The 23,233-nt window shown below is 40.7% G+C and overlaps 1 protein-coding gene across 1 annotated transcript in view; it reads left to right on the plus strand.

The window, feature by feature from the left end:
• Window positions 1-8,663: 8,663 nt before the first annotated feature.
• SLC35F3 (solute carrier family 35 member F3) overlaps window positions 8,664-23,233 on the plus strand; it is a 180,132-nt gene continuing 165,562 nt past the window's right edge. The window contains exons 1-2 of the mRNA XM_074925402.1: window positions 8,664-8,724; window positions 9,021-9,250. Of these exons, the coding sequence (XP_074781503.1) occupies window positions 8,672-8,724; window positions 9,021-9,250 (283 nt within the window). The 5' untranslated portion in view covers window positions 8,664-8,671. The remainder of the gene's footprint in view (window positions 8,725-9,020; window positions 9,251-23,233) is intronic.

Below are 23,233 nucleotides of genomic sequence, written 5' to 3' on the forward strand. Positions count from 1 at the left end.
CCAGAGCCTAGAATTAGCTTGATAGCCCATGGATTTTTTCAATGTCAGAAAAATTGCTGTTAATAACTTGTGGGTTTGTATAGCTCTCCGACTTCATGAGCAGAGCTGAATATTTCTGTTGAGGTTTTTTCATTTGACTGTTAAGATTAGGCCTAAAAAAATGGCTTCTGTACATTACAATATCTCTGCTTGTGTATAATATTAAGGAATGTTATACCTGATAAAGCAGAGAATGTCCACAACTACTGGAGGAGAGGGAAGGGAACACTTCCTCAGCTTTGCAAGGACAAGGTAGTGTTTTATGGACTAATGCAGCACAAAGTGAACTTGAGGGGTGGGGAATGACATGGCTACCTCAGTAACTGCATGGTGTGAGTGGGCTTTTGTCCTGAACGGTATCATGGTAACTGACAATAGGGCAGGTGGGAAGAGAAGGCACAAAAAGGCCCTTTTTACGACAACAAAAGGGACAAATACAATCTCGGTCCATAATTGGTGCCAAAAGGCAGGCTAAAATCTGTTGTGATGAGGATTTATTTTGTTTTAGTAGGAAAACACCGTATTTAAGGTTACGAGACATTAATTTTAATAGCAGCTGAGAGCTAAAACTCTTGGTATATATGTGTGTGAGTACTGGAGGGTGGAAAAACACTATCTGCAGCTCAGTGTTCAGGCAGCAGTTATGGCTGTGTTTTATAGGGGCTATTTTAATTCCCTTTCGTTTTTTCAAAAAATACTTTGGAGGCAATACAAAAATCCCATGTGAGATATGGAGGGCAAAAATTACCTCTTCACTGCACAGTAAAGCATAAAATGTTGCTGGTTTTCAGCTTTTTAATGTGTGAAATCTCAACTGCTTCATCCATATGTTGTGTAGCAGGAGAAAAAAAAAAAAAAAAAGAATTATTCTAATTTTTCTTTAGCTATTTGATACAGCTAAAAGTGATATTTCTAGCAGGCATTAAAAAAATCCTATTAGGGAAGTTTGCAATATCATTGTTCTTTCTATTTACTACAGATTCTAACAAAATAATATCAAAGCTAACACTTTTGCTTCTCTTTATAGCCAAATACTCAATTAAAAAACCCACAGTGGCGTGAATAATGTTTCCCTCCTTCAGTCTTTCTCACAGGTCTTCAGTCTCACACAGCACTGTCATTTCCTGAAGTGCCATGTAATCCTACAGCCTAGGAAACCTTTTTGTAATTTTTGTCTCTGGATTACTATTTCAAGGACAATATTTGCATTTCAAGACAGTCAAGGTGAGTGTCCATTTCCTAATGAAGATATCAAAGCATAATGTGATCTCTTCCTTACTTTCATATACAGTTTTTAGTTTGCCTTCCACATGCTGCCTCCTGTTTATTGCGTTGGCAATACAGCTTAATTATTCTTTGCTGGATTTTCTCACATTCCCCTATTTTTACTTGAATAGGAACTTTGCGTGGGCCAGCAAAATAAAACTTCTATACAAAGGAAAACCTTTAGCTCAAAACCAATAAAAACAACCTAGGAAAAGGAATATAAAAATGCACTCTTGAAGAAACATTACCAAAAAAGGAACACAAGGACCTACTGATTTTTACGTTTTTATATGCATAGCTTAGGCAAATTTAGAAGAAGTTAAGATACTTGCAATAAATTTTTCTTGCTGTCAGATTTCTTTTGAAAACATGATAAAAGTGATCGATCACAAAAATCATGCTACTCTTCAAAATGAGAGCTTACCTGTGAATTCAGAAGCTATATGTTGGAGCAACTCCATTAAGCTTGTTAAGTTTCACCAGCATGAAATAAATCAGATTAACTGAGCTTGGTGGATAACTTTGCCTTAAATTTTAATGACTTGAAATTAGTTTGCTTGAGTACTTCCTATTTCTGTTGAGAAATGCAGGTGCTTGTGTCTACATACAAAAAACCCTATTTCCATCTGGACAACCAGTTATAAAGAATGTTTTATTTACCGGGGACATTCACTCCACATGTCTAATTAAATACTGTTTCCAAAACAAAAATTTGAGATCTGTTTTATAGGCTGTCGTGTATGAGAACTATAATGTAATTTACTTGACAATATAACTTTATGTAGTTGTGTGTGCGCCATAGATGCATGATTTTAAATAGCAATGATGGCATTAATCTTGATCTTTGTGATGTTTGGATAGGCACGATTATTCACAACTGGTGCTATTCATCCACTTTCTTCATGTCTTTCTGAGCTCTAACTGCTTATACAGAATGTGAGGCATTGGTGAAAGTGGTGTGGTGGGTCTGTATCAATTATTGTAAATGAAGTTTACCTTTAGACCATCAGGTGATGCTAGTGTACTTTCAGCTACTAAAAAAAAAAAATGCTAGAGGATCCTAGCGTATGTGGCTTTTTCCAAACTAAGATTTTGTATCTAACTTCCCAATCAGCATGCACGGCAAAATCAGTCTTGATGCATTGAATTACACAAGGAGAAGCCATGTTATTTTACATATTGTTCTATGCAGTAAGCAGCTCTAACATGAATGGGCCTGGGGGTTCAGTCTGGACAGTTCGGGACTACAGTTTTTGCAAGCTCATCTTCTCCTGACTCAACCTTTAAGAATATGATTTAAAAGCTTTCTGACTTTCCTTAGCAAATGCCCTTTGGCAGGATTAAACCGCGCTGCTGCCAATCCAGCTCAATACCAAGCATCTTAATTAGGTGTCTTGGCCTTTTTATTAATTCTACAAGCAGGGTAGTCCATTCAGCAGTGACTGAGAAAGTTTAATCAAATAATCTCATTGTTCCAAATTTATCACCACAATAAAAGAATCTACTAAAGAAATACAAGATGAAAGAACTCATTTTTTTAATGCTATATCATTTTATACTAAGAAGCCATGCAGCCTTGAGGCTCACAGTATGTTAACATCTGCCCCTATGTGGATAAACAGCATATAGGTGTGTTGCTGTCTATGGGAGAGACCTGCTCAGCACCTCTGCCCATGGTTCTTACTGTTACTCTCACTAAAAATTTATACTGTTAACAGATTTTTTTAATTAAGTTTTTAATTTCAAAAAACAGCTGGAAAAAAAGTGCAGTGAGATACTGTCTTTATGATATGAAATATATCCATTGTAGATGACAAAAGGTGAAGAGATGACACCTTTTTCTATGTTGTAGGGAGAAGCAGGGTCTGGGTTGGTGTAGCAGAACATTTGTAGCCGCTTCCAAAATTATTTCCAGATCTGGAAAAATAAATGTGGCTAAGTTATGAATAGGGTTCAAAATGCATACATGGAAATAAGTGGCTATGCCCCACACTATAGAACCATATGTCAAAAGTGTAATGCTCCTTGATCTTCTATGCTCACAGATCAAAAATTCAGCTGTGGGATTTTTAATGTTTCAGACACATGAGCAGCTTCAAACAGCTGCCATTAATTTTATACAGTAAAAATTGCCTGTCAAATCAGTCCCCCAAGTGTTCCTTTCTCTTCAGAAATCTCTCCTGCTGAGAAAGCTGCACAGTCCACAGCTAGCGACACATTTTCTGCATCAAAAAATGTCAACTTTAAAAACCACCTTCAAAACTGGAGAAACAAAAGTTTATCTGAAGGGTGAGAATTACCAGGTTTTTTCTTGGGGCTAGCACACCTTCCGGATAAGCAACTTTAAATGTAATATGAATATTGTGCTCTAAATCACTAAAGCAACTGCCTTCCCCGAGCGCAAATCCACTACAAGTTCTTTCAGGTTCTCTCCAGAGTTCTTCATTCTCTCCCCTATATCTTTGTGGCTATTGCTTTTTTTTTTTTTTTTCTTTTTCCCCATGGATTTTAATGGGCTAGCCAGGGTAGATTGCTGTTGCTATGACTTTCCCCTCTTCCTTATTCCCTGCTTTTTGGCCTCTCAGCCAAACTGATGCAAAAAGGAAAAGCTAGGAATGATGCACAAATAAACACAGAAAGCTTGCAAGACCAGTATCTAGTCTTTTCCTAACCTCTTTTTTTGTAGCCCATTATTTCTGGTGCAAATTACTTGAAATGGCAGAACATGAAGGGATAGCAAGGCTATGTAGAACACAGATTGACTCTGATTCAAGCCTCTGGCATTTCTCAAAATATGGGATACTGAAGAGGTTTGCTGTTCTGTATTTTCTGTCATCAACACCTCCTACAGTCCCTTTGGGGCCTCTTGCTGGAGGAAGGAAATGTTACTATTTTTCTGCTCTTTGCATTTCAGTTTTTGATTTGAACTGGGAAGAGAGGCTATGGCAGGGCTCAAACACCACCAAGACATGATGAGATGTCCTAAATTATTTTTTTCTGCACTTCATCAAGCAATTGATAGAAAAACAATAGGCCTATTTTCAATTCCAAATATAAGAGACTTCTATTTTCCACTGTGTCTAGCCAAGAAGAAACTTAACAGTTTATAATCAAAGTAGCAGATTAAAATCAGCTTTCTATAAAGCAGCATACCTCCTGGGAACTGGGACACTGACTCTGTATGTCCCTTCCTGACTACAACAGGCAGCCACCTCATAATTTCCAGAGTTTTACAGTTGCTTTCAGCAAGGATTCATGTCAGAAATTCTCATGCTTGTTTGGTTTCACCCTGTGAATTGCAGGGGTCTCAGAACAATGTAGGAGCTCGCATGAAAAATCTCCTGCAACTTGTCCTAAATCCCAAGCACGGTCTCTGTCTCTCTACATGAAGGAGCAAGTATGAGTCTGCTGAATGTGGTCAGTCTGATTTTTGCTTATTATGCAGTCTTGCATTTGACCATTCTCTGCCCACTCTATCAGTTTTTCTTGGTTCTCTGGGTTTATTTAAACCATTTAAATGTGGTACTAAATATTTTAAAACATAAATGCAAGCAAAGATTATCCAGAATAGACCAGAAAGTTTCTAGCTATGTATTTTATTTTGTTGCTGATTTGAAATATTTTGTGTGTGAAATAGATTATGTTCAAAGTTGCACTCCTATTCAGTCGGAATAGTATACTAAAATTAGACCCACTGATTGAGCTGGAGCTACTTTGGATGTACAGTAACATTGTGGATGTAAAATTTGACCCCAGGTAAAGAAAATTAATAGTTTTGCTGTACAAGCATTTCCATATATTATATAGGACTTCTGTCACGCATATTGTATTTCTGTCTAGCACCCAAAAACCCTTGGGGTGGGAACATCTGATTAATGGCTCAGGTATATACCTTCAGTGCTAAGCGTAAAAATACTAAGAAGTGGGAACATACATCAGGTACAGAAGATTTAGTTCTAAGATTACTTGCTTGAGGAGGGACTTGTCTTCTAAAGACTCAGTTCCTAAGGGTGACTTTTATGAACTGGAGAAGAAGGAACAACACATCAGCTTCATGCTGTAGCTTCTACAGTTGTGATTATTTTGTTGGCCAATGAAGTATCTTTGCAATCTTATTCTACTACTGTCACTGTATCCTGTAAATGTAAAATTCTTATCTTGGGGGGTGGATGGGTGGGACAAATATAAATATTCACTTACCTTTCTCATGAAATGAGTAGTATTTTCATAAGGGTAAATTTCCCAGAGAAACTTTTGGTAAGCTAGTATTGATGGGAGGTGTGAAAATAAATAGTTTAAAATATATTTTCCTCTGACATGGCATCACATTGTAGGCAACATAATGTTAATCTATCTTAATGGCTGTGCCTTTTAAGAGCTGATTATCTATCGAGCATATAATTTCATGGTCTGGAAAAAAAATAAAAAGGTGTATCTAACAGGACAGAAGCCACCATACTGGAATAAATACTAAATGTTGTCTTATAGGGCTCTTCCACTTTAAAATATACACTATTTCCTAACTATTCTGTTTGGATGATTGTAGTTGTTTTATTAAAGTAATGCACTAGTAAGAGGTTCAGAAAAGCTGTTTATAGTGGCTCCAGTTTGGTGTTGCATACCATATTAGGTGGCTCAAATCTAAACTCTGAGGAAAATCCTGCTTCTAGGATTTTGCCTTCTATTCCTTAAAATACATATATACTGTTTAGCAAATGTTTTCTTTTTGTTTCCTACTCTTGGTAGCATTGCTAGTATACTACCCAATTTTCTCACCTCATATGAAATATCTCAAGTAGCTCCATAACTCTATAAATTCCAAATCATGCAGGATTCCATACTTTATCTTTTAATGTCCAGTGCCATACTGTAATGTTTGTTTTAGCTACAATGCTTAAGCACAATTAAAATAATACACACAAGATTTTACTTGCATGTCTCCAGCAGCTGCTATTTTTTTAAGAAGAAATATCACTACAGCAGGGTTTGATAAGATCCTAGGAGCTAGCTATGTTGATGTTGCCTCTTGCTACACTTTTGAAATATCATCTTTATTAAACATTTCAGTGAACTTTACAATTTTCACTCCCATGCATTTTTTTTTCCTCTCTTGCAACATGCATGCTCACTTTGTTTGTCAGCACTGCCACCCAAGGTGTCCAAAGTCACTTGCCTGCACGAGAGGAGAAAGTATTAACACCCATCCATCATTCCATTTACACCTTGAAATGACAGCAGCTGGGAAATAATAAAACAGCAGAAAAACAATCTTTATTAGACAGAGGAATGAGATGGTTCTGGCATATTAAAGCAGAGATGCATCTAAGAGGGCCTCTGACTTCATGGCTCCTGTTTGGGGCTAATACTTCAGTGATGGAGGAGAAATTTCTAGCTGGGCTAACCAAGCTAGTCCCTGCCAGTCTGCACCAGCCCATGCTGAGAGGTAGGCGAGTGCTCAGCAGGTGTCACCACTTGGCTGGTCAACAATATCGCTTCCTTTGTTGTTGGAACCTTTGCTTGCTCTGAGACTCAGAACTTTATACTAACTGTTCTCTCTCAGAATGTGGATTAGCCCTGTAGTGAGCACAGCCAGCCCAGGCTTATATTTCTGGACCTGTATTATGTTATTTTTAGTACACTTTGAGATTTGTACCTACAATAATGGAGGAATTTGACACTAGATACATGAAGTATTACAGGCAATTCTCAGATGAAATCCTATCCTTGTCCATCACTTAAAGCCAGAGCGAGCATGAGCTCTCCATACGGAATGATGCTGGACTTCAGAGGCCTGACTGAAATGTTTAATACCGTTCACAAGTGTTGTTATCGCTACTCCAGCCCTGAACTTCCTGAAGAGACTTAAATCAAGCCATGTAATCAGTATCTGTAGACTGAGTGAGCGCTGTGTTTTCATCCTCTCATCTTAACCCAAATCATCCTTCCGCATTGGTTTGTGTACCTTGTGAGGAGCTCTGTCACTTTGTAAGTAGGCAGCGTGAAATGCTGGCACAGTTTTTCTCTGCTTACACAGCTGTGCCACTGCTGTTCACCTGTGTTGGGTTTTGAAACTGACCTCCTCAGCAACAAAGCCTTTCGCAGCCTCCAAAGAAGGATTGCAAAGGAAATAAATTTATTGTATTATTTTAGTATGTGTGTATTTAAAATGATAATCAGTCTGGCTTTCATCTGCTAGCGGTTTTTTTACTTCCCCTTTCTGATAACGGTACGGTGATCCTGTAACGTTACCTTCAGTGAGAGCAAGAGGCTGCATTTAACTGACACCGCCTTGCTTCCACTTTCAGTCCCCTGATGTTTTAGTTTTCCAGGTGAACTGAGCTTGTGCAGTGGTGAAACGGAACAACCTTTCCTCCTTGGACTTCATGGTTTTTCCCTATGAGAGACATATACACAAAAAATTCCTTTAATTTCACTTTGTAGGTGATCCAGTTTTGTCTAGTATCTCTTACGGGATTTTAATTTGCCTGCTTGTGAATAAAACGCCCGTGCACGGTACACACCTGCACTTACAGCAGCTTAGCCGTGCTCTCGGCGCTGGAGCGAGGGGCGGCCCCGTACCGCGGCCGCGGGCTCCCTCTGCGCCGGGGGACCCGGCGGCCGCCCCACGCGAGCCCTCCCCGCCCGCGGGGGCGCAGCCCACCCCACCCGCGCCCCGGCTCCCTCGCATCGCCGTTCCACCGCTCCTTCCTAGCGGACGCCGGACGAGGCGACACGGCGCCGAAGGACGCGGCCCTTCCCAGAGCCGCGCTCCCGCACTCCGGCCGGCGGCGGCCGCCGCCCCCGCCTCGCACCCCGGCCGTGGGGCTCCCTCAGCGCCGGGGCCGCGCCCCGGGCACCCGACCGGAGCCCGCCCCACCGGCGGGGCGAGGCGAGGCGAGGCGAGGCGGGCGCCGTCCGCCCCTCGCTCCGCTCCTGAGCCGGCACCGGCCGGGCCTGCCCCGGGGCTGCCCCCGCCCCGCCCCGCGGCCGCCAGGGGGCGAGCGGCGCGGGCGGTTGGGGCCGGCGGGGCTCCCCCTGCTGGCGGCCGGCGGCACGGCGCGGGGTGGGGGGCGCGGAGCGGAGCGCGCCCTGCCCGGCCCGGCCCGGCCCCCGCCGCCGGCGCTTCGCAGGCGGCAGCGCCTCGCAGGCGGCAGCGGCGGCCCGCCCGTTCTCCCGGCCTGCCCCTCCCGCCGCCGGCGGCCAGCGCCAGCCCGGGGACCCTCTGCCGCGGGAGCCGCCGCATCCCCGCTGCCTCCCCTTTTCCCTTCCTTTCTTCCTTCCTTCCCGCCTCTTACCGGCCGGTGAGCGCCGCCGGCTCGCCCCGCCGTGAAGTCTGGGCGCCCCCCAGCCATCGCTGCTGCTCCCCATGGGGATCCGGGAGTTCCCCAACGGCTCCGCGCGGGGCAAAGCCGCCACCCTGTGAGTACCAATGCGGGGCCGGGCGGGCGGGCTGGGAGGGACGGGGACACCCCGCTCACCCCACCTCACCTCACCCGGCGGCGCCGCCCGCCCCCGGGGGTCCGCTCCGGTGGAGGGGGAGGGCGGTGAGGAAAGTTTGCGGCGCCGCCGCGGGCGCCGGGCCCGCTCACCTGCCGGTGGAGGTCCCGCCGCTCGCCGCCAACTTCTCCCGGGGCCGGCGGGGGGGGGGGGGGCGCGGCCCCCCGGCCCCGCTGACGCCCCTCCGGCCCCGCTGACGCCCCTCTCCCGGCCCCCAGCGGCATGCGGCGCTCCCCCGATGTCAGCCCGCGGCGGCTGTCCGACATCAGCCCGCAGCTGCGGCAGCTGAAGTACCTGGTGGTGGACGAGGCCATCAAAGAGGACTTGAAGTGGTCCCGCTCCGTGGAGGACCTCACCAGCGCTTCCGTGGGGCTCACCTCCATCGAGGAGCGGATCCTCCGCATCACCGGCTACTACGGCTACCAGCCCTGGGCCGCCAGCTACAAACGTGAGTCGCCGGCGCGACCGGGGCTGGGGGGGCTGCGAGGCGGGGGACGGGCACCGGGGCTTTGCGTGGGGGGCCCCGCGACCCCGAGAGGCCGGTAAGTGTGGGCGCAGGGGTCTGGTCGCTTTACTCGTGGGAAAAACTCGCCCCGTGGAACGCTCCCGCTCTCTGCAAAGCGTGCCGTGCCCGTGTTGCACTTGTGCTTAGGCAGCTGCCGGCTCGTAGGAGCGTCGCGCAGTAATCGCGACAGTCCCGTTCCATTAAGAAAATAGGTCAAATATTTGTCTTAATGTTGCAAACACACTTCGCGACGCTGTGTTTTTGACGGCTATGTAGAAGCCCCAGTGCGCTCACGCACATGCCGTTTTCACAAGTAACGCGTTATCAGTGCGTCTTTCCGTTGTTCTGGGAGTCTGTCAGATTTTCACAGCACTTGACCTGAATGCTATGCCTCTTCCTATGTCAAATGGAACTGGTTCTTCCATATGCCTGCAGTTGAGGAAGAAACAGGCTGATATCATTATGAAGAGAGACCTAGTTGTATTCCTCCATGTACATTTACAATGTGATACCTTGAGTGGTTGTAATATATCACCTAGTATTTTTGCATGTAACACATCCTATTTCTTGTCCATCTTTCATCACCATGATGGCAACTTCATATATTAACAAGTTCTAAGAGTAACTTACCCATTAACTGAAGTCATAAAGATATTTTGGTCGTTCATAACATCACAGAGATATTGTTGTAGAAAGGATTCTGCTGCAAGAGAAACCATTGCTCTGCTGGGAAGACTGGCTCTGGCAAAGTGATTGTTTTCACGTTGCACTTTCCTCAGTATTACATGTAAACACTCTGAAATGTTTACTCATGGATTATCTGTTTGGCAATGTGCTTAATCGTGGAAGAGAATGATACCTGGTGCATGATGCACGGTTCTAGTTCATTTTTTCTGAGGAAGAGATCCTGATTGCCCGACTATAGGACTTTACTGATAAATATTGTAGGACTTCTGTAAAAGCCTTTTATTTTTCTTGATTGTGCTTATGACAGAAATATCTGATGTTTGCTACTTTACTCACAGGGAGTATGGGATTTTTCTAAGAGCAATTCCATTGCCTGGACTGGGACCATTCCTGAGAGTAGAGCTTATTCAGGTCAGTTTTCAGGATCAGATCATATGCTGGTGCCAGACTGAGTTGGATGTTAGTGCTTCTGTCTGACAGAGTGACTAATAGTCCAGCTGAAGTCTCAGTGAGCTGCTATGTCTGAACCTTCTGAAGTAATAAAGGTCATGCTGGCTTCTCAATTATAACCTATTTGTTGAAATTTATAGCTCTGTCTGAAAAAGTTAATCGCAAGCCTAAGCCTGCTATTCTAGTTATATTTTCTCTTGTAACTTGTTCTGAATAACAAAATTACATACTTGAGGTGTAATGGTGGGGGATAAATATACAAAGTGTCTGAGTTTCATAAATAAATGTCTAAAAATAATAGGTTATGTGAAGTCACTGCCAATTTAAAATCTGTATTGCTAGGAATGTAGAAGAACATGCAGAAGAAAAGACCCATCTCTCTAGCTGATATAATATGGCATGGCTGAAGAAGATCTGTGCTGAACTGCCATCTGTTGAACGGTTGACTGCATGTAAATGGGGTAGATCATCAAAAACAGGAAGTTAGCTTTGTTAGAGCTACTTTGAAACCTCTTTGAATGGTCTTTCAGGGTGGGCTTATGCCCGGTTTTGGGTTATGGATTTGCCTTGTGATTTTCCAGTTAGAAGGTTTAATTGGCCCAAGTACTGTGAACAAATGTTATTTAGTAAGTTCAAATTCCACTGTGGGTACTTTTTGTCATCTTATTGTGCCTGTATATTTAGATTTAGATGCTGTTGGAATGATAATTATGGAGTGCATTAATAGTGGACTTGTTTTCTGGAAAGTAAATCTGTAATCTAGTGTGGTCTAGATTTGATCTCTCTCTCAGTGACATTCTTTTTATTGTGACTAAATCACCTGTAGGGCCAGATCTGGGTTTTTTTTTTCACACTGGAGTGTATTTGTCTCATACTTAATTTAGACTGTTTATATATAGAGATGTATGTATGTATAAAATTGTTTGAGACATTCAGAAAGCTTTTGCTGGTCTTTTTAACAAAATTCCGTGAGAGAAAGTAGAGAGGTAATCACAGGTAGTGTTGCCATGACCCCAAAAATTGGCTGCAGTCTAGTTTTGTTGTGGTAAAAACCTGGCCATTTAAAACATACTGGAATACCTCAAGGTTATATATCAGCTCCAGTATTTAATATACTTACACATTAGATGGAAAGAGGGGAGGAAGAAGTGAAAATCTGCTGAAGACACAAACTGATATGGGATTGGACAGAATGAGACAGGACTTGACATTACTCTAGGGAGACCTGACCTAGCCAGGTGAATAGCCCAAAGGTCAACAAATGACAGTCACATTTTATCACAAATAAAAGCCTCATGTTTCCTGAAAATGCTAAAATTACCTGCAAAATTTCACATCATTACATCAGCTAGTGAGAGGGAATGGTTTGAGACTGTACACAGCTCAGGGAAGACCTCTGCTGTTTGACTGCACTTGCAAACCAGATTTTAGGAACTGGAGTAAGGCAACGTACTTCTGTATTATGATGCCTTCAGAGAATTTAGTGGTACAGCCTAGTGAAATACTGTGTAATATTCGTTATCGCCTCTCAGAAAAGATTACGGAAGGCTCTGAAATGAGTAGGGAGAAAGAGTACAGACAATCTATAAAGAGTCTCAAGAGTTTTGGCTGTTTACTTTAAAGAGGTTGAAACAAAAGTATGGAAAGTATTGGCACATATTGCTCAGGCAGATGGATATTTTTTCTTATTATTATGTCATAAGAGACAAACAGTCTCTTATGGTGGACAGTCAATGAAGCTGAAAAGCCATCAATTAAAAACTGATAGAAAAAGAAATAATTTTTAAGAAAACGCATAGTTTGTTCTTGAGATCAAGAATTCAAGGGCTTGTAATTCATAGCACTGACAAGATCTCGAATTGTAAGATGGGAAAAACACTGGAGAGGATATTAAACTTCACTATTCAGAATTCAAATTAGGCCATTTTAGGCTGGGAGGGGACTGCTTCTTCAGGGCTTTTTGCATTTTCCTCTGTAGCGTCTGCCCACCTTCAGAAAGATTATAGGAGTGTGTCCTCATCCAATTTGGCAGTTCTTATTTTTCTGAAATTCTGACTATTGATTTTCAGGGTAACTAATTATGTGAATAACTGCTCTCTAGTCTAAATCAAATATTCATACTTGTCCCATAGGGACTATTTTGCAGCATCTGATTTGATTTCTTAAATGCAAAGGCAGAAGGGAAGAAACACATGTAAGATGTCGTCAGATTGTAGAATAGTGCTCTGATACAGCTACATCAATAACAGAGCTTAGCATTTGTGAAATCTTAGTTATCAGCAAGAATTATGTTAATTGACTTTTAAATTTTTTTTTAAACACATAGGGATCAAGCATTTAATTAAAAAAACTAGCAACAAACAAAACACCACAAAATTTTAGATTGCAGTGACAGGCTTTTTGTTGTATGGAGATCAAACTGTTGTTAGGGCTGTATTAGCAATGCTGTTCTCTTCCATGAAGGTTAAATAAATTACCATGATTTCTGCCTCTAAAAGCCTGTGACTTCAGTTTAATAGCAGAGACAAGTTTGGAGGTGAACTGCCATATTTTAACGTTTCCATTTCACGCCATTATCAGTAGGAGTTAGATTTCTAAATATGTTTAGAAATATCGTCCCTAAGAGCTTTTCTGTACTTGAGAAAATCAGGTGTCACTAAACACTTGAACTGTCTTACTGATCTGTATGGAAGACTTGTCTGTTTTAATTACTGTAGCAATTGTCAGGGTGCTTGTTTCCACCTGAAATGTGCACATCTAGCACCTTTGCCAAACATTCATTTTTCTCTACATTAACTATGTCTATTTTGTGGTGATTCAATATCCCAGTCTGTCATTATGTGATTAGTATTTTAAATATATTCATGTGGGCTTGAGCCAGCTATCCCTATTTTGCAGTCTTTGCCTCTTCCTACAGATCACCTGTTTCTACTACTTGTTTAAGATTAGGGTCTGTCTTCTACGGCAGGGACTTTCAAATATCCTTAGCATGTGTTCCTAAATACAGATGTGTTATGGACAGATCAGGATTATGTGGGTCCCTTCCTCCTTTTAGATGCCCAAGAGACCACCTGGCTTCCCACCTTTATTCACCTACCTTCTTCGTGTGCTTTACAGATGTTACTCTATCTGCAGAAAGAATATTAAGAAGTTCAAAGACAGAAGTTGTATTGTTTTCTCTGGGGAAAGCCATTTTCAGGCCAGCTGTGATTCATCTAAAACTGATTACTTGCTTTCCAATACATAAATACTGAATGTAATGCTCATGTAACTACTGCAAGACTTGGTGGTATTGTTGATGTTGCTGTTCCTGAGTCAAATGATTATGTGAGAATCTTGCTGGTCAGGTGGAAACATGGAGTAACCTCTAGATGTCTTCCTCTGTGAGAGGAATTTGGATAGCTGCCCCAGGGTCAATCTATAGGTAAACCATCCTCCCCCCCCCCCCCCCCCCTCAGCTTAGAAGACAAGTAAAAATATGTGCTTTATCACATTTTTTTTTTTTAATAAGCCAGACTTATAGTGCCTGAGGTCTCTCTTTTTTTTTTTTAATGCTTTTCATTGGCAATACTAACATAACTAATTATTATGCTAGTAAGAAAAGCTAAGGAAAAGTGGTAACCCCCACAGGTGAAAGAAAGCAGTGGTAATGAATTGCACTGCAGATTTAAAAGTACTGTAGCATTGTTGTTTCAAATGTCAGCTGTAGTTGTCTGATGCAAGCTAAACCTACAATGTGGTTATACACAAACCAGGGATATTACTGATTTATATCCACATGAAAGCTCATGCAAAAACTCCGAAAGCCATTTCCCCATATGGATAGTACTCATTGTAACTAAGAAGAACTGTCCCCAGAGACAGTCTCTTAAAACATTTCAGAGACCTAATCCTAGGTCTGCAGTGGATGTCCCAGAATATTACAGACGTTTCTCATGGGAAAGGGAACCCATTTGCCCCAGTGGGCTTTAACTCTTTGAGTGGTCTTGCAACTGAGAATGAGTATGGAGTAGCACAATCTGGCCATGGGAGACAGGGCAGAGGAGTACAGGTGATGAATACTGAGCAGCTGTGAAGATACCATATGAATATTTAAAGATAAAGGGAGATTGAAATATAGCCAGTCTTTCAGAAGTTTCTTTTTCAACACAGTCCCAATGGGGAAGAGACATGAAGGTTCTTTGGCTTTTGGCAGGTGGTAAGAAAAGTAATTTTTGGCCAATGCTATGCAGCAAACTGGTTCCTGTTACAATATAGAACTTCATTAATCACAGATTTTAAGTTTTAAATTACTTGCTGTCAAGCCAAGCAAATTTTAAATTAAGTCGGTTTACTAAACATTTTGAATTGTTTAGTAAATGGTAAATGTTTAGTGAACATTTAGTAACTTGTTTACTAAATAATTTTAATCTTGTAAAGTAACCACCACTTTTAACTAGGCGGCTGGATAAATATTTTGTATTTTGTATCTAGTTTTCATGGTGAAGAAACTAAAAATTACCATCTACAAAATGACCCCTCTTTTTTGTTTGTTTGCTGTTTAACAAATTAATTGGTCCTTTTTTTTTTTTTTTTTTCAGTGCAGCTTTAATTACATGTCATCTACAGGATGCCATTTAGGCAAAACAGTCTATGGGACAGCAAATAGGAGGCTGTTGGCTTCCAGCATTTGTTTTATACCTTTAACAAATGTTATCATTGAACATTGTTATTTTGGTAGAATATACTACTGAAGTCTCCATCATGAAAACCTACTACTAAAGCTAGCTGTACTTTGTAAAGTCAGGGCCCATGTTTTGAAGAGTGTTATCTGGCATTTGAGACTCCTTTCACCAGTGAATTGTATGTTTTTTAAATAGAAATATGAATGTGTTCGCTAATTAATGTGTTGAATCCATAATAATGGATTGTTGTTAAAAACACAAACTATTCTGTCTTGATGTGGAATAACGAAGGAGCAAGCTAATTTATTAAAAAAATAATTTGGAAACTATCAAGAATTATGAACAAATGCTGATTTTTGGAATTGTCTTTATTGAAGGCCTTTCCTTCACCAGGCTAAATTTCTGTAATAGTTCTGGAGTGTACTGTGTGGTGTATATTTGTAACTTAAATCAATAACTTGTTTAATAAAAGCAGTGAATTACATAACATAATGGCATTGGAATCTGGCTGCAAAGGCTGTGCTGGTCTACCATAATATCAGATACTTTTGTGTAACTGGAGTGTTACTGAAACACAAAGCCACAAAAGGACAAAGACTCTTGGGCCCAGATGTTTGTCCCTCTTGGAACTGCTTAGTGTATCACCACCCATGCTCATTAGCCTAATAGCTAATTTTACCAGATTCTGGCTCATTTTTTCATGTCTTCAAGGTGAGTTTTTCTGTCCTAATCTCTCTTTAATGTATGACTGTATGTATGTTTCATATTCCTGATGTAAATCAGAAGCTGCTGGTAATTGCTGCTGTTTACTTGAGGTTAAATAAGCCTCAGGATAAGGAGAGGGATGGAAAAGTTATATAAAAGCAACTTTAGCCCTCTGGCAAAGTGCCTTTTTCTGGAGCATCTGAGGGTGTACTTCTGTCCCTCTCTTTGTTTTGGAAGCTGAAGCCATAAACTTTCCACTGTTGCTTGTGAATGATGACCACTCTGAGAACAGCAATCCAATGAGCATTTGTACTTGGAGAAAGAAATTTATCTGCAGATCATGGTTCCTACCTAGGGAATAGCTAGCCTTTGCATGATACATCTTGTAGTAGAACCTGCTTCCCTTAACATTTTTGATTCTCTGACTATCTCCACTCTGCACACGTTATTTCATTCCTCAGCACATCCATGGAAGAAAAAAGATGCTGTGATTGCATGGAAGACCATAGAGAAGTATTTGCTTTATGAACCACTCCATGAAACATGTCATAGATAGGAGGGATGCAGGGGTGATATTCCCTGATTTCATCGTCTTTAAACTTTGGTGAGCTTGTGCTGCGCTCAGCCAGCTCCCCTTATAAAAAAGTGCATCCAAGTGCTTTCAGACACCTCTATTTTTCTCTTGAACTTGAGGGCCTCGTGAGGTTCTTTTTTGTAACAAATACACCTTATTTTGCTTGCTGTCATTTTATTTCTCTGAGTATATCTGGCCAATGTAAGAATTGAGCTTTTTTTTTTCTGAGAAAAGCTATTCCAGTAGTGTAGGAATTTAGGTGGCCTAACATTTAGAAAAATAAGGATGACATCACATAGCCAACAGGATATATTAACTCAGCAAGCCAGTCATACGAGGCGGGGGAATTTGAATCTTTGAGCTTCTCCAGGACAAGGGAGGATAACTGCCTCCTAAGTGAAATAATAAGGCCTTGATCTTGCAATTAAATATTCTTTTTGCTTTGCTGTAACTGGCCCCTGTGCAGTAGTTCATGAAAAAGGGCCTTATATGTCTAAAGGGAGCAACCATATTTTCAGTTTTGAACAGTGGCGCAAAGTCCTACCAGTCCCACTGCAATATAGATAATAGGTGGTAGCACTGATCTGGTAGTGACAACCTAAAAGGTTTCAGCTTTTTTTCCTTGACTTTTACATTGGAAATAGCACAGATTTGATGCTTTTCCTCACTATCTCTTCTTCACACCAGCTAAGGTACTGAAGTAGCATGAAAGTTGAGCTTGTTGTCCACTGTCCATGTGTACTAGAGCAGGCCAAATCATTTGACTCTTAAACTCTCTGACACTTTGTGCTGTGCGTGAGCCCTGTGGCAGTCTGGCAGCTCTGTCTCAACCCTGGTATCTTGCTTTGGCTTTGCCAGATCCCTGCAGTTGTGTGAACAGAGCACAGGCTTGTGATCAGGTGGGAAGTGAACTGAGGACCTGCCCCTTCACAGATGATGTGTTTGTGTGAGGATGAGGATGGTGTCTTCATGGTCATGTCCTGAAAGCCTGGAGTTGGCTTTCCTATTTCAAACAGTAACCTGTATCCAGACAATGTGGTTTGTCAGGTGTTCATTAGGGATTATCTGCTTGCAAATTTTTGCCCTATCTGAAATACTCAGTGCCAGGATTAACATCAACCATGCAGTGTTTGCATTGTGAAACAGCAAATATATCTTCATGGCTTTATGATTCTGTTGTCTCTCCTGCTCACTTTATGCAACATCTTTGGAAAGCTTTGAGACTGATTTAGTAAAATATGCAGTCATTTATACTAGTATTTGTTTGGGCAAACTAACATGGTAGTCTTATGTAACTCTTTAATTTTTCAACTTAAACACTAGCTACTGCTTATATTTTTGGGTTGTACTTTCCATGAAACAGAAATTAATAACAGAAAACATTGTTCTTTGTACTTCTGCTGCAGTTATTTTTTGCTGTATGACATTTAGTTTTACAGTGTCCTGCTGGCCTGATAACTTCTCAGTTGTGGATCTTTCTTCCTTTCAGAAACAAAGCATTTATAATGTAAAGAAGAATGTTTAGGTTTGATTTTCAGAGGCTAGTTAAAGAGAAGAAATTGCAAAATAATGTAAAACAAATGTAATAGAAGAAGGCGGGCAAAACCTTAAAAGTCAGTAGAGCCATGGAAAATGTCTGTAATCAAAGTTAGGCATTTGGATCACTTTCAAGTTGAGCAAGAGGAGTGAGAAAAGAACAGAAAGGGCTTTTTTTCCCTATATATTTAGTTTCCTGACACTTTTACATCACGTGTTGTGACTAAAGGCCTCTGTTGTTCAGGACTTGTATTTCAGCTATTTCTTATATAGGTTACAGGTATATTCTGTGGGCCTGAATTACAGTGCATTCAGGAGTTCAAAACTATATTCTGTGGGCCCGAATTACAGTGCATTCAGCAGTTCAAAACTAATCCAATCTGTCTCTATAGTCATGGGAATGACAGGTGGGTCTTGACTTGAAAATTAACATAAGTCCACATTTTATTAGTATTGTAGATATATTGTGGGACTCCTGTACCCAACGACATGAACCTTCTCCCAGTATACAGGGAAAAAAAGCCCTTTTCTAAAAGATTCTTTTTCAGTGTGGGAAAATACATGTGTTGGAATGAAAACAAGATTAACATGGAGGATTAGAGCTACAGTATGTATGGCTGCAGGGATTTCAGGAGGGTATCTGACTCCGGGATGGTTTCTTCAGCTTGCCAGGTTATCCTGGGAGAATATATGAAGAGTGCAGAAATGCATCTTAAATCACTGCTTTTCTACAGTTGGCTTGTGAGATTTATGATGATACTCTTAGGGGGTGCAGCGTAGAATTTGACCTCATGGTTCCTGCTCATGAAATTATTTCCTAGTCTTTGGGAAGTATCATTTAGTAAACAACATATTTAATAAAGAACTTCTTTATTTGCTTTTCTTGTTTCAAAGACAGAAAGAAAATATAGTATCCTTTGCTATTTCAAACTTTACACCTTAATAATGACTAGTTCAATTTCTGTAGGAAATTCTTTGTCTTTTGCAGATAGTGATGTCAAGAGATAGAGGGCTGTATATGTGTTCTGACTTCATACAGGATGAGAAGCAGTTTTGTATTTTATACTATTTCTCCAAGTGGCAGCAAAAATGGTCAGTAAGTCATAGAAGCATGAACAAATATATTCTTTGTCGAGAAATACATGGACAAGAAACATGTCTTGAATCTTGTACTGGGAGCAGTAATTTGGACATTCTGTTTCTGGCACATGCATAGTAGAAGTTGAATCTCACTGGAAATTGTTCTGGCAAAAATATTAGGAGTTCTGTATTTATTTCTAGAAAACTCAGAAAATGAAGATTTTTTTGCATGGCATCTTTACATAGGAATCTTTGCTATTAATATTACTTTAAAATGACACTTATATACCAGACAGTGTTTTCTTTTTGCGTGTCAGATTCTTTACATCCTACAATAACACTTCTCTAAAAGCACAAAGTCTCTTGTCTACATAATAAAAATACATTGGAAGTGGGAATAATATCAGAATCTCTGGAGTGTAAACCTAGACTCACTTATGATTCCCTATGTACTTTTTGTTTCTTGATGAACTTACTGCACAAAGGAAACTGGGAAATGCACCTCCAGTAGAGCACTTCTGGCTCAAAGTAATGTACTATTCAGCTCTGCACTCATAATATTGCAAATATGAGAGAATTAGAAAAGCTGCTGGAATGAATCCCTGACTCCAACCAAGCCCATGGCACTTTTGTCAGTAACTTCAGTCAAGCCAGGTTTCACCCACCGGGCTTAAGCCTGAGTTTGCTTTTTAAGCAGGCTTTCTGCTTTATATGCCAAACATCTGTTCCTAAGGCAACTGCATCCAATTACACCTACCCATACGTGGTCTTTATTATGTGTTCCTGAGCACTGTTGAAGAGCTCTATTTAAATTATAGAATAATTATTTCTTTTAATAGATGTGCTGTTTTAATTTTCTTTCATCTTGAACCTGGTATTTAATTAGTACTTAATAGCTTGTCCCAACATGGGTAGAAAGCATCTACAGCAATTGAGAAGAGACTACTTGTTCTTCCCATTGCCTAGAAAGCTGACTACCCAGAGCCCAGGTGCCAAAGGGAGAAAGAACCATATTACAGTCATCTGCAGTTTTAGGTTAGGGTTTAAGGATTGAGACCTCTAACAGGGCATGCTATAGAAGCACTGGGATAGGACGAGGTGGTCCTCAGACAGGTCTGTTACCAATAGAAAACTCATATTTCCCTAAGCCTGGACTCCCTCATTTTTACTAAATGCTAAATCACTGTTCATGTCTTTCCGATGAGGGTAAAGAATCTGCCTATACTAGTCCTGGGGACACTGAATGGGTCTGAGGTAGGAGCCTTTTAAAACAATAACAGAAAGGCATTCTAGTTCATCATTTGTAAAAGCTATAACTTGGGAGCTAGTTAGGCTTTGATAGCCCTGACTCAGTCAGCTGAGGAGTAAGAACATATAAAACCAGACATCTTTGCAAACTTAGACAAAGGATGGCGTGCAGTGGGATGAAATTACAGTGTTCCTGGAGAAATTTGAAAGGCTAAAGATAACAAAATGCAACTTAGTTGTTTTGGTTATTGTTAAACTATCCCACCACAAAGCCATATGACTGATGTGTAGAATACAGCTTGGAGAAACTCCTAGGTAGAGTTTAAAATCCATCTAATGAAGTTGGTTGATTGGGTTAGTACATTAACCTCCTATCTCTTTATTTTCAGAGACCGAAATCGTTCAGTCTTCATGTTGGTAAAACTGATAGAAGCTAAGAGGAATTTTGCCTGACTAAAACCAGCAACTAATGGTGTGAAGGAATACTGTAGTCCTGAAGGGAAGTGAGGGTTCTGGTCTAACTGGTTGTAATAGGTGTGTGAAAGCTGTGCAGTTTGGTGGGCTTGGACACTCATAAACCTCCCGAGAGTCCCAGGAGTAAATTAGCCAAAGTATTTTTTCAAACACAACGTGCTATCACAAGACCAGAACCTCTTTTCCTTCTAATTCTAACGCCTTCTGCACTTTTCAAATGGAAATGCAGAGTGGCTGGATCTGGTTCCAGCTGAGAGCATTCCTGTTGTAGCTATCTGTTGATGTAAACATGCATAGTAAATCCAGCTAAGAGCATTCCTCTTGTAAACGTCTAGCGAATTCCTTTGTTTTCTTCAGTGCAGAATGCAATTAGTAGGTATTTGTGATCTTCCAATTATTTATAAGAAAATGATCCTTTTTATTTATGCTAGGTGATGATAGCATGAGAGCAATGAAACTGTCTATCTGAAGTGCTTCAAAACAGGAAGAGGTGAAACAATCTCTAATGTTAAGACAATTTGTATCTTGAAACACATTTTTGGAGGGAGGATTGTAGAACCTTTGCCAAAGTTGCATGCCCAGCTGTAGGAATTGTACCAGAAGAGTAAGAGAGATCTAGATCAAGAGATTTAATACTAGTTATTTTGGATATTAACTGCTCTAGCTGAATTACTGTGCACTGAAGAATAGTTGGAAGGTACAAAAGCATCAAACAACAAATACAAAGGCTTCTTTCACTTGAGATGTATAGCTCTCAGCTAGTACAAGGTTAAACCAGTTGCACTGTAATCTGCTTTGTGCAACAGCAGCTAATTTTACTAAAAGAAAATTGATTATATAAATCTGAGCTCTGTGTTGAAGCTGGAGAATTTCTCTGACATTAACCAACCTTGCAAGTCCTGATCTTTCTTGCTTTTTTGTTGCTGTTGATTTATTTCTAATAGGCAGAATTATTCTATCAACTCATAAGGATGTTTCATTAGATTATTTTTAGAGTTAAAATTGGAGAAATTTTCAACTATTATCTACTTTAAATAGTATTTCTCAAATAATTTTGCATTTATGAGCTTTTGGGACTAACTAATGAATGGAGTTTAAACCTTATAGTAGTTACTATAAGGTAATTCCTCAAGCCTGTCAGTGTTGAAGAGGCATTTGGACAATGCCCTTCGTAACATGCTTTAACTTTTGGTCAGCCCTGAAGTGATCAGGCAGTTGGACTAGATGATCATTGTAGGTCCTTTCCAACTGAAACTATTCCATTTTATTCTATTCTTCATCTCTATCATTATTTTTATTATTAAAATATTAAGGACCTTAGCCAGTAAACAAAATAGTAACTGAAAATACCCATGGGTGTAAGTAGAGGGTCATGCATCTGCTTTATATTTGAAAGATAGGCCTTCAGTGGTTTTTATTCAGTTAAATAATAAAGGAACTATATTTCCTTGGAGCTACAGAGTTCCAAGGAAGTATCTCTGCAACTATTTAATACACAAGTTTCAAGCCTACAAAATTATATATGAGTAACTTAAGCTGTGCGGCAGCTGTGTGACTAAAATTATTCATTTGGATATATTAACTTCTAGTATGTTATTTATTTGCATTGCCCCATATAGCTGGTTTCTACTGACTGTGAATTTAAATTTGTTTTGAAAATGGTAATTTAATATTCTTCACAAAATAAAATATCATTTTTATTTGTCTATGCTAATTATAGCAATCTAGAAGATGTCATCATTGCTATTATATATACATTGTAAGTCAATTTGTGTGTGAATAAACCAAATAATTTTTCTGTGCAAACAGAAATAATTCCATTCAGTGTCAAAATACTTACATTCCCTTAATCGTTTTGTCCTGTCCACAATAATCATTGATGTGTTTTGATTTTTTTCGTCAATCTGATCTTGTTGTTTTTCCAGAATGTAATATCATAGAATGGTTTGGTTTGTAAGGGACCTTAAAGATGATCTAGTTCCAACCCCCCTGCTATGGGCAGGGACACCTTCCACTAGACCAGGTTGCTCAAAGCCCCGTCCAGCCCAGTCTTGAACAATTCCAGGGAAGGGGCAGCCACAACTTTTCTGGGCAACATGTTCAGTGCTTCACCACACTCGCATTAAAGAACTTCTTCCTTACCTCTAATCTCAATCTGTCCTCTTTCAGTTTAAAGCCATTATCCCATGTCCTATCACTACATGCCTTTGTAAAAAGTCCCTCTATGGCTTTCTTGTAGGCCTCCCCTTTAGGTACTGGAAGCCTGTTATAAGGTCTCCTCAGAGCCTTCTCTTCTCCAGGCTGAACAACCCCAACTCTCTCAAACTGTCTTCATAGGAGGGGTGCTCCAGCCCTCTGATCATCTTTGTGGCCTCCTCTGGATTTGCTCAAGCAGGTTAATGTCCTCATAACTGGGGGCCCCAGAGCTGGACACAGTACTACAAGTGGAGTACTCCACAAGAGTGGAGTAGAGGGGGAGAATCACACACATTGACCTGCTGGCCATTC

The sequence above is a fragment of the Athene noctua genome, chromosome 1, assembly GCF_965140245.1.
Source record: "Athene noctua chromosome 1, bAthNoc1.hap1.1, whole genome shotgun sequence".
NCBI lineage: Eukaryota > Metazoa > Chordata > Aves > Strigiformes > Strigidae > Athene > Athene noctua.